The 11,907-nt window shown below is 34.9% G+C and overlaps 2 protein-coding genes across 5 annotated transcripts; one reads left to right on the top strand and one right to left on the bottom strand.

Moving 5' to 3' along the window:
• LOC109334340 (classical arabinogalactan protein 25-like) lies at positions 403 to 963 on the top strand. The gene has a single exon (XM_019570055.1). It carries the CDS (start codon positions 493 to 495, stop codon positions 856 to 858), a length of 366 nt encoding a protein of 121 aa, XP_019425600.1. The 5' UTR covers positions 403 to 492; the 3' UTR covers positions 859 to 963.
• LOC109334336 lies at positions 1,620 to 6,398 on the bottom strand. 4 transcript variants are annotated; one of them, XM_019570051.1, is made up of 4 exons: positions 6,223 to 6,398; positions 5,241 to 5,268; positions 2,990 to 5,127; positions 1,620 to 1,920 (listed from the first exon to the last, which is right to left on the bottom strand). In XM_019570051.1, exons 3-4 carry the CDS (start codon positions 5,081 to 5,083, stop codon positions 1,798 to 1,800), a joined length of 2,217 nt encoding a protein of 738 aa, XP_019425596.1. In that variant the 5' UTR covers positions 5,084 to 5,127; positions 5,241 to 5,268; positions 6,223 to 6,398; the 3' UTR covers positions 1,620 to 1,797. The 4 variants fall into 4 exon arrangements, 3 of the variants coding, with proteins under 3 accessions (XP_019425596.1, XP_019425595.1, XP_019425597.1); XM_019570050.1 differs by having other exon boundaries at positions 2,990 to 5,268; XM_019570052.1 differs by lacking the exon at positions 5,241 to 5,268 and having other exon boundaries at positions 2,990 to 5,117.

Here is an 11,907-nt window from a genome sequence, read left to right as displayed (position 1 = left end):
GTCTAGTAGTGTAAGGTTTCACTCAATCTCCAGATAAGTCAAAAGGTCTGATTCCTAAAAATAACACAATCACGCATCTCGAAAGTGATTAGTTCTTTACCCATTAGGTAAGAGAAAATAACTATTGCTAGTTTTCAAGTTTGATATAATTAACAATAGCTTTAAGGATGAGCAGAAAGTAAAGAGCTGTAGGGCACCAAAACATCACGGACAAAAAAGGATTCTCTTACCAAACCCATCACATGCAAACCTTTTCCAATCTTTGTCTCTTTATGATCATCCAATAGACACTAGCCACATGGTAGTGGCCCATGTAGCCCCACCTAGTCTTAGGTATGGGTTGGGATATATACATATATATATATATATATTGAGGTCTTGATTTAAAGGGTTGCTATCATTATTTCCACTTAAAGCTTCACATTTCCATCTCTCTCATAAAATTCTCATTCCATAATATCCATTTCATGGTAGTGACTGTGTTACTTTGATATGATGGCTTCAGTCAGTGTATATTTGGTGCTAATGATCATTATATCTTTCATGCCATCACCTTTGCATTCATCATATTCACAATCTTCACTATCTCCTTTCCAAGAATTATCACCAGACATTGCTCCACTCTTTCCTTCTTCTCCTGATGATGTGTTACCAACTCCTGGTGGCTCTGAAATCCCCACCATTCCTTCCAATCCAAGTTCAAACCCAGATGACATGGTTGCTCCAGGACCACTTTCTGCATTTTCACCATTTGGATCAATGTCTTCTAATGCTCCTACAAGTCTAGTTTGTAACCCAGCTATTGCTGCTTTTACAGGTTTAGCAGCATACTGGTATATGCAGTGTATTAGAGTTTGAGTCATTTATGGTGTAAGCAAGATTCTCTTTATTGAATGATTACTGTTTCATCACCACCTTGTAGTATATTATTATTGTATATAGTGAACCATTTTCAATAAATATATCTATAGTTGAGAATTATGACGTGTTTAATCTATTTAACTAACTCCAACCAATGTGGTTAAGGTTTTTTTGTACTACTAAAGTTATCCCCTCACCATTTGGAAAATGAACTAATATCTTTCAAGGTATGTAGTTGTCCCTCCCAACAAGTGTCGCTTACAAGAATCAAAGCATTAACATTTTGCTCTTTCTAGATATCTAATAGGACCTAACATGACTAGACCAACGCCTTGTTAATAGTGTGATTAAGGTTTGGTCGTTGTTCGAATAAGTAGTCTTAGTAAAATATAGAATGATAAGAAATTAGAGGATTATAGAACCTCTACAAAGATAAACCGAAGGGAAGAGTGGAGCACAAAGAAAGGAAAGTCCTAAAGCCTAATCATTGTAGGAGAGCTTGCCCATAATCCAGAACAATCTACATTTACAATCACATAGTTGTATGCAATACAAAAACCCTATGAAAAAGATGGATAAGTAATTCTAAGTGGTAATGTCACAACTAAACAAGAAGAATAGTGTAAATGATAACATACAAACACAGCAATCATTGTACAACTACTTATCCAATGGAGAAAGTTTATTATAAAATTGTTGTCTGAAAACTTAATATTTATGGTGATTTTAAAGACATTCCATTAAACAGGAACATAGAGACACCAATTCAACCAAATAAAATAAAATGAAAACTAGTATTATAGTCATCCAAGTACATTCCAGAAAATATCTAGCAGTTACTTGAGGAACAATCAAACTAAAATACCATAGATAAAATTAAAAACCCTCTTCCATGAAGATATAACAAAAAGCTGCAAATCAGTGTGTGCTAGTTTATTACTTGCTTTCAAGAAGCTTATCAATCAAATCAGCAGCTTCTTGAACTGTGGTGATGGTCTGAGCACTTTCTTCTCCAACACTGATACCAAATTCCTCCTCAAGTCCCATCACAATCTCCACCTGCAAAAAAATTCAAATGTCTAAATAATCTAAGATTGTAAAACAAAAACCATAGACATTGGGTTTTAGAACCACATTAATGGCCATAAAGCTCAAGTTGTAAAAGTGGGTTGAGGTAAAGGTGGATAGACTCAAGAAATAGAGGAATCAAGGAAGAAGAAAATGAGTCATTTAATAAAGTAAGAACTAAATAAAAAACATGAGGCATTTTTTCATTAAGACGACAAATAGAAATTAAGAACTAAACATAGGTTTGTTTCTTTTATCATTAACATTGAACATTGTGCCATATGTATTTCCAGATATATCAACACCATGAAGGGGTGAGTTCGGCAAAACAGTAAGGTTGATTGTCTTATGACATATAGTGGACGTCATAAATTCAAATCCTGAAAACAACCTATTCACTTGTGATGGTAAGATTGAATACATCTATCCTCTTCAAACCTCACTAGGTAGGAGCCTCATGCATTGGGTCATACTATCAGGTGGCATGAAGGGTAGCCTAACATGTTTTCTTTTTTGGTGAAAAAGTACTAATCATGAACGTCAGAACGTTCATAGCCTAAAAAAGACAACTCTTCTTAAAAACATGAAAAAACACAAGAAAACATGTGTCAATCATTATTAATACTTTGAAGCTCTCAACTTGTGCACCAATCCATCAATAGTTTCCAACCTTAAAGATCCTTGTATTCCTCGGTATCACAAGAGAACAAAAATAACAGAAAAAGTACCAAGAAGAAACAGAAAAGATCTCACCAAGGCAATCAAACGCTCACTAGAATTTCTCTCAATAACAAAAAGAACATAGATACAATCAAGCATAGAGAATACTTACGAATGTACATATTTATTAATAATCTATCCTTCGATGGAGGTATCGCAACTATAGATAAAAATAGTTCATTACGAAAATACCGTATCAAGAGAATCAGCTCAAAGTGCAGAAAATTGAAGAATCGGGAACTTCAAAAGCTTCTACAGCAGAAGCTGGAGGGGCACTACCACCATTGAGACCAACAGAATTCTTGGTCTCCACTGCTGAATTGCTATTTTTCAAATTAACCTTGGAAGTAGATGCATCTCTCTCAGGTTTTGTACTCATCCCAACTGACGGATTATGACCGGCCTTCAGTTCCACATCTTCAGGAACAACAATCTCTTCCAGATTCTGAGGCAAGGATGCAGGATCAAGTTCATAAGATCCTACAGGAACACCTAGCCTTTCCTCACCAGTCATTTTAAATGAATGAACCCTGTGAGAGAATCTGAATAACTCCGCTGATGGAATTTGAACTGAGTGTTTGCCTTCCTTCATAATTCGAGAGAAGAGACTCACAAAATCTTTCAACTTGGCCAAGTATGCAACGACTACGCCTTCACCTTCAACATAATCTGACAAAATCTGAACAAATTCATAATCATACTGCTGATGAGATTTGGCATCCATGTACCATTTGATATCCCAATTTTTAAAAAGGGCCCAAGTTTCTCCCTTTCTTGGATACACTTTAAAAGTAGAGCGGCCAATCCTTTCACAACAAATCAAATGAGAGAACATCAGATGATCTTTAGTGGTGTCAGAGGCACCAAGTTTAAATTTCCCACAAGCAATTGGCAATTGCTCATTAAACCAGTGGATTTCATCATCTTCATCCGGATCAGCTTCAAACCATGTTATCCGCACCTTGAATCCATTAGAGAAAACTTTTCTGATTATAGCATAGAATCTAGGCATGCCATCAGCTGTGTCAAAGATAGCCCAAATCTGCCCAACCTCAAAGCACTCTTCTTTCTTCTCAAAGTCATTGAACTCGGGATCAGGAAAGACAAAAGAAGTACTCTCCGAAGCTTTATCAGTCTTTGAGTCATCCACTGCTTCTTTTCCCCTTGTCTCTTTAATTTTCACATCTCCATTTACTAAGCTCTCTTCAGAATGTTTACACTTGACCTCTTTCTGACCATCTTTCGTATCAGCAGCTGAACCATACTGATAATTGACATTAGCTGCCTGCGCACAACTTTCATCAGCGTCAGATGATGATCTGCTCCCCTTGCTCCTTTTCGAAGGTTTTAATGAGTCATCATCATCGTCACTCACATTCTCCTTGTAAGAAACCTGATGCTTTTGCCGTGTAGATCTACGCGGGTTCTCTTCTCTATTAGATGAAAACTTTTCTACACCAGGAAAATTACCTTTGTCGGCAAACGTATCGTTTTCAGATTCCGTGCTGTCTATAGAATCAGAAGATTCACTGGATTCTTCTCCCCGCTTCCTCCTTCTCTTTCCATTTGGCTTTCTGGAGGTGTCAATAGTAGAGCCTTTTTCCTCAGAAGGCTGTGCATTGGTCTTCTTTGTGCTCAAATTACCTTGAGATCCAACACCTGCATTGGAAGTAACTTGATTCACGCCATATTTCCGATGGTCAAAAGCTTGTGGAGTTGAATTAGTTGCTGGAAATGTACCTTGCATATCCACATCATATGCAATGAATGGCTTATTGCAATTCTGACAACGAAGAGATCTATTTAAAACTTCCCTGTAATACTCATATCTAAAGTAGCAAAAAGTGCAGGCAGTCCAAAACGTAGGGCGGCCACCATTAAGGCCACCCTGCTGAGATGACTGTCTAGGCTGTTGGTGTTGCTGAGGATTCAAGTTTGTAAATACCGGCCTGACACTCCTTTGCACCGCAGGATTAAAATTCATCTGAACCTTCTGCACATTATAAGATGGTGTAGCATTCCTGGTCATTGTAACCCTGCGATACATGTCATCAAACCTAGATCGGCTTAAGCTATCCAAAAGCACTCTTTGAGCTTCCCCAATCAGCTTAAATGCAGCTTCTGCACCCGGAAACTGGTTTTTGTCAGGATGAAGTTGGAGAGCAAACTTCCTGTATTGTTTCTTAATTGTCGTGTCATTAGCTGTCAACTCAATTTGAAGAATTTTATACCAGTCCATCACATTGCCATTCAATTTATGTTCGGCAGCGCAATGCACATCACAAACAATAAGAATTTGACTGATATTCTCCAAATCAGGATATAGTTGCTTAGCTTTAAGGGCAAGTTTACGAGCCCCTGCAAAATCCTTGCTTTTCATCTTCTTTTCAGCCATACCGCTGGCCCTTAAGGCCTCTTCTTTATTGCAATCCATTAAAATTCCAGATTTCAAAACCTGACAGCAAGTGCTATGGCAAAGCAAACGGACAAAGAAGAGACATTTAATTTATAAGTGCTCCAAGAACAGATTGATCTCAGTTGAAAAATGTCAAGAGTTGAAAGCCCTATCGGCACCACACTAATCCCTCAAAATATTACAGTTGTCACGTTCAGACTAACCTGCAGATTTTATATAACATGCAATGGTTAGACCTATACCGACTAAAAATATATAAAAAAATGGAAAGTTGCTGATATCACAATCAAATTTCCATACATAAAAGTTCTCCAAACACAAACATAAATGCTCCCGTACAATCAAAACGTGCAGTTCATTTAGGGGCCGTTTGTTTAGACTTGGGAAAAAGTGATTCTTCATGAATTTTGTGGTAAAAAATGATTTATGTATACTATCACAAAATATTTTGCATTTTGCTACAAGTCTGAAAAAACAGTTTTACTTCCCCTCTCTTCTCTAGAAAGAAGAAAAAACTGTTTTCCCCATAAGCTACAAAATTCAGATTCTCTTGAAACCACAATGTTTGATGAAGTCTAACCAGGCAACTTTAGAAATTTCAAAAAGAGACTATTTAAAAAAAATGAAGCTTTTTATTTTGGGAAAATTGCATAAACAGATGGACTCTTAAAAATCTATACCTAGAAAACTTCTCTCCAATAGCTATAGAATGAGTTCAAATTTCTACACAGAAGTTAAAACAACTTTACAATATCATTGACACTTTGTTCTGCAAACATAGCACAAAATTAAATGGGCAACGTTCAAATTCCACAACCAGGAAATAGAAGAAGCAGAAACAATCAAAAAACCCTAAATCTATTATGAAATTAACAAAACAAAACACAAAGTTGCGATTTTTATTTTCAGTATCAGTGAAAAAACTTGAATAGAATACCAAAGAAACATAGAAAGAGAAAACAAAATACTCATTAGAGTAAAGGAAAGGCACATAAACGAAGACACTGATTCATTCATCATTCAAATAAGGGGAAATTAATGCATTCCACAAATTTTGAAACATGCTATGGAGGAAATTATTGAAACAGTAAAAGTAAGAGATAATGATATTATTTGAAATTGGTAAAGGGTTTTAGAGGAGAAGGAATTAAAGGAACCTGTTATAGGAAAATTGAGGTGAAAAAGTTGAGTACTTGAGGCCTAGATGCACAAGACAACAATAGAAGCTGAAATTTTTCACCTCCAAGGGGAAGAAGTGCTTTTTTTTATAAGTTTGACTTGTTTCCCATAATGCCACTTAACTTTTAGGATTGAAATGTTATATCTGTTGCAATTTTCTCCAAAGTATAGGGGTGTATTTTCAACTATTGTTTGATCAAGGTTGATCCAATAGTACAAATTTATCCTGGATTAGTTTTGTACTCTAGTAATATCAATGTTGGCCCAAGTTCTATGGACTCATCTATTTTGGGCTTAGAATAAGGTTCATAATTTATATGAGTGTAATAGTATTAAAATTGGCTACTTCCACAAGTTAAGTTATTTTAGATTTGGTCTTTACATTAGAGTAAATTACATTAACACCCCCTGAGTTTTAGTAAAATTATATAAATAACTCTCACTTTTCTACACCTACACAAATTTCCTCTAGTTTTTATACTTTCATTACACTGAATAAGAAATAAGTGTAATTTTTAAACAAAAATGTGAAAAAAGGAAATATGTTGAACAAAATATGATATATTGTGGAGACAAGTCTAAATAATATACAAATCAATGTATCTTTATTATTTTTTGTTACAAAATGCATTAACAATTTTAAAGAAATATTATTTAAATCGATCTTATAATATAGTGTAACGAACCAAAAATAATAAATAAATATTGACTCATATATTATTTGAAATTTTCTCCACAATATATCATGTTTTTTTTTAACTTAATTGCATTTATCACATTTTTTGTTTAAAAGATTACACTTATTTCTTATACAGGGTGGTCAGTGTAATGAAAGTATAAAAATTAGGGGAAATTTGTGTAATTGTAAAAAAATGAGGTGTAGTTTGCTTAATTTTACTAAAACTCAAGTGGTCAATGTAATTTACCCTTTAGATTATTATGTTTTAGGTTTGGATTTTGCTAACCCAATTGTGAGATGCATTATTTATCTCTGAACTTCAACTATTTAACATTTAGATCATTCTCATAAGATGAAATAGATTATTGCTTAAAATTTATTAGATTGATTCATATATTTAATTGCGAAAAAATTAAAATGAATTTGCCCGTAAAGCTATTAATAACAAAAAGTTTGTATGTTTCAAATAAAACATTATTAAAGAATTTAAATACATTTTAATGATTATAAGATTTTAGTAAATGTAAAAGATAAAATAAAATAAATTTAAAATCTTAAAAATATAAAATATGAAAGATTACGTAAAATTAAACTAAAACTATTTCCCATAAGTGTTGTGATTCAACAATTTAAAATTAGTTTTACAACATAATGTAAAGTATAATTAGTTATTTATAATATTACTAATAATAGTGACAACCATATGTACAAATGAATCTTCTAGCCATACCACATTTAGATAACTATGTGCCTTAATAGTTCTAGAATGATCAAACTATTTTTTGCATATAGTAAGGTAATGAGGATGCCACCAAAATACTATGGTTGGATTAATTAAGATATTTAGAGTTAAATATATTTGTTTGCTACTGGACTATGCTATTGAATGGGAAGTCATGCACATGCATGTTTATTTGGGGGGATTCAAAATAAAAGCACATGTTATCCATGTGTTAATTATTATTATAACACCTATTATGTTTCCTTTCACATCAAAATACACTCTACTAGTAATGATAGGAACAAGGAATATGCAATTTGGTACACTAAAGTTTTAAAAAGAGTTATATCTTATATGTTGTCTTATATCAATAAAAATATGTTATATCAAGTAAAAAATTTAAGACTTTATTTTAAATGTTGTTTTTATTTTATTATCATTTAGCGGAACACTTATGAGATAGTATTTAAGACAATTGATATTTATGAATGAAGTTGGGGCTTTACACAAGAAATTAAAAACACCAAAAATCAAACATTATGATTTGGAAAACATGGAACTGTTGGAAATTATCCATCTATAATCTTTAGATTGAACGCGGAAATCCTTATGATCATGGCTTCGTTCCCATAACCCAATGTTTATGCTCATACATAAACTCATATGGAACAACCATGATCCAGACCGAAGAAACCCCAACTGATTTCATGGTGAAGAAGAAGAACATACATTGATTAGCCATTTGGAATCTCGAAGGTATGTGGGTGTGATGATCTTCCAGATGTAAGAGCGTCTGATGGTTTTCCTTTGCTTCTCTAGAGGGGAATGAGAAAGCCTAGGAGAGTCTTATGCTAGATGGAGAGAGTTCTGTTCCTTATCGAATTGTGATGGTGTGTTATCTCATATAACATAACTCCTCACAATTCACCTTTATTCTCATCAGCCTACTCAACCAAACCTGTTGCTCTACAAATGGGAACCATAACCCATAAAAATAACCGAAGCGGTTACTACTTAAGAGGCAATAATTTTGATTCAGTCCCTTCATCAAATCAGAAATTGTCTGAAGGTATCTACACTTATAATATTTCATGCCACATATGCCCTTAGCCACCAAATTAATTCTTGATGATCATTTTATATTTTGGCTAATTAAATAATGGTCATAACACAATTATAAAATTATATTTGTGACCCATAAATTGTCAGAAATTCTAACAATCTCCTACAGGTCACATATATGATTCACCATACGCGTTATCCTTATTGCGTGCTTAAATATTATCATTATGACTCAGGCATACCCAAATTATCCCATCCATTAGTCTTGTCTTCATATCGAATCACAGTGAATTTCGCCACATCAATCATGACTAATTAACAATGATCACCAACATTGACACAACTAAATGACATAGATTCAACATGAAGATCACATGAATATGATCTGTACATGTCAATTTTCAAATAGTCCTACTTAACTTTAGTGAGATCTTTAATAATAATATAAAACCTTTGTGCAAAGCATAAAGACACAATACCAAAATGAATGATTAATCAACTGGAGTTTGAATACAAAGTTTTCATACATAATACTGAAATTACATAGAACATAATAAAAGGTGTACACTTTCTAACTCCCACTAAACCAAAAAATCCTCATATTGCAGAACACCCATGTGAGCAGTATGCTCATAAAAGACATTGGGTGTGATAGCTTTTGTAAGAGGGTCCACAATCATGGAGTTAGTGCCTAAGTGTTCTATGGAAAGTTGTCCACTTTGTACTTTCTCCTTAACAACTAGGAACTTAATGTCGATGTGTTTCGACTTTGCTGAACTCCTATTGTTGTTGGAGAACAACACGACTGATCTATTGTCACAATATAACTTTAGTGGTCTTTCAATTCTTTCCTCAATTCACAGCCTAGTGACAAAATTTCTCAGCCATGATGACTGATGTGATGCCTCATAACATGCTATATATTCTGCCGCCATGGTGGATGATGCCACAAGAGTTTGCTTGGCAGAGCGCCAAGAAATTGCACCACCAGCCAACAGATAAACATAGCCCGAAGTAGATAGTCTACTATCTTGGCATCCCGCAAAATCGGAGTCAGAATACCCAATGATCTCTAATTGGGCTGATCTTATATATGTGAGCATATAGTCTTTTGTTCCCTTTAAGTATCTCATGACCCTCTTGGTTGCTTTCCAATGGTCCATTCCTGAATTACTCATATATCTGACTAAAACCCCAACTATGAACGCTATATTCGGACGCGTACAAACTTGAGCATACATAATACTCCCTATAGCTGATGCATAAGGGATCTTTTGCATTTCCTGAATTTCCAGATTTCCTTTTGGGCACAAATTGAGACTAAATTTGTCTCCCTTAGCAACTGGAGTATACATTGCTTTACAGTCCTGCATACCATATCTTTTAAGTACCTTTTCTATATAGATCTTTTGTGATGATCTTTTAGCTCTCGCTTGGGCGAGGCAATCTCACTTGGGCGAGGCACTCTCGCTTGAGCGAGAGCTCTATGACAGAAAACAAACAGGGCGATTTCTGCATCGTTCTTCTCCGAAAAATCACCCAAAAATTTAAAAAAAACACCAAAAAAACATTGATTCATTTTGAATCTATATATATACACATAGAAAATCAATCAATTACTATCCTAATTGATCCATGGCATAAACCAAAAAAAAACCCAAAACCCTAAATCAATCCAGATTTTAGGGAAGAAAAAAAAATGAAACCTAATTTCACACATGAATCAAATTAGGGTGGCTCTGATAACACTTGTTGGAAATTATCCATCTATAATCCTTAGATTGAACGCGGAAATCCTTATGATCATGGCTTCGTTCCCATAACCCAATGTTTATGCCCATACATAAACCCATATGGAACAACCATGATCCAGACCGAAGAAACCCCAACTGATTTCATGGTGAAGAAGAAGAACATACATTGATTAGCCATTTGGAATCTCGAAGGTATGTGGGTGTGATGATCTTCCAGATGTAAGAGCACCTGATGGTTTTCCTTTGCTTCTCTGGAGGGGAATGAGAAAGCCTATGAGAGCCTTATGCTAGATGGAGAGAGTTCTGTTCCTTATCGAATTGTGATGGTGTGTTATCTCATATAACATAACTCCTCACAATTCACCTTTATTCTCATCAGCCTACTCAACCAAACTTGTTGCTCTACAAATGGGGGTCATAACCCGTAAAAGTAATCGAAACGGTTACTACTTAAGATGCAATAATTCTAATTCGGTCCCTTCATCAAATCAGAAATTTCCTGAAGGTATTTACACTTATAATATTTCATGTCACATATGCCCAAAGCCTCCAAATTAATTCTTGATGATCATTTTATATTTTGGCTAAGTAAATAATTGTCATAACACAATTATAAAATTATATTTGTGACCCATAAATTGTCAGAAATTCTAACACAAAGTGACATAAGCTGTTGTTTCTGTAGCTTGCAGCAATTCTAAATGACACGAAATAATACTTACTGGCTGAGTCACGACCAGGTCGCTCTCTTTAAGACGTTTCGTGGCACTGCCCAAAATGTGCAAGCAGACTATCAACCACGTCGTCCCCAGGATAAAACATCCCAGATCTCTGTTATCGGATTCTTACTGCACTGTAAGAACCGATCTCGAATACACCCTCCACAATATGGCTACCAGTGCCAATTCTCGAAATTACCCATAATATGGCTACTTGTGCCAATTCTCTTCCCACAATACTGACTACCAGTGTCAGTTCTCGAAATCCCACTTTGGCTTCCTGTGCCAATTCTTTACCCACAATACTGACTACCAGTGTCAATTCTCGAAATCTCAGAATATGGCTACTTGTGCCAATTCTTTACCCACAATACTGACTACCAGTGTCAATTCTCGAAATCTCAGAATATGGCTACTTGTGCCAATTCTTTACCCACAATACTGACTACCAGTGTCAATTCTCGAAATCTCAGAATATGGCTACTTGTGCCAATTCTTTACCCACAATACTGACTACCAGTGTCAATTCTCGAAATCTCAGAATATGGCTACTTGTGCCAATTCTTTACCCACAATACTGACTACCAGTGTCAGTTCTCGAAATCTCACTTTGGCTGCCTGTGCCAATTCTTAAGTGCCACGGAAAGAAATAAGAGAATCTCTGCAAGCAAGCTTCTCAACCAACTTGTTTCTTCACTAGCTGTTGCTAGTGCTATCATCTCAGCTTC

The sequence above is a fragment of the Lupinus angustifolius genome, chromosome LG19, assembly GCF_001865875.1.
Source record: "Lupinus angustifolius cultivar Tanjil chromosome LG19, LupAngTanjil_v1.0, whole genome shotgun sequence".
Lineage (NCBI taxonomy): Eukaryota > Viridiplantae > Streptophyta > Magnoliopsida > Fabales > Fabaceae > Lupinus > Lupinus angustifolius.
This window is presented reverse-complemented; position numbering and strand designations above follow the sequence as displayed.

Coding starts and splice junctions, on each gene's coding strand:
- LOC109334336 (XM_019570050.1), bottom strand. CDS start 5,083: ATGGATTGCAATAAAGAAGAGGCCTTAAGGGCCAGCGGTATGGCTGAA. Junction 1,921..2,989: donor GAGATGCATCTACTTCCAAG/GTTAATTTGAAA, acceptor ATTTTTTTGCAG/GTGGAGATTGTGATGGGACT.
- LOC109334340 (XM_019570055.1), top strand. CDS start 493: ATGATGGCTTCAGTCAGTGTATATTTGGTGCTAATGATCATTATATCT.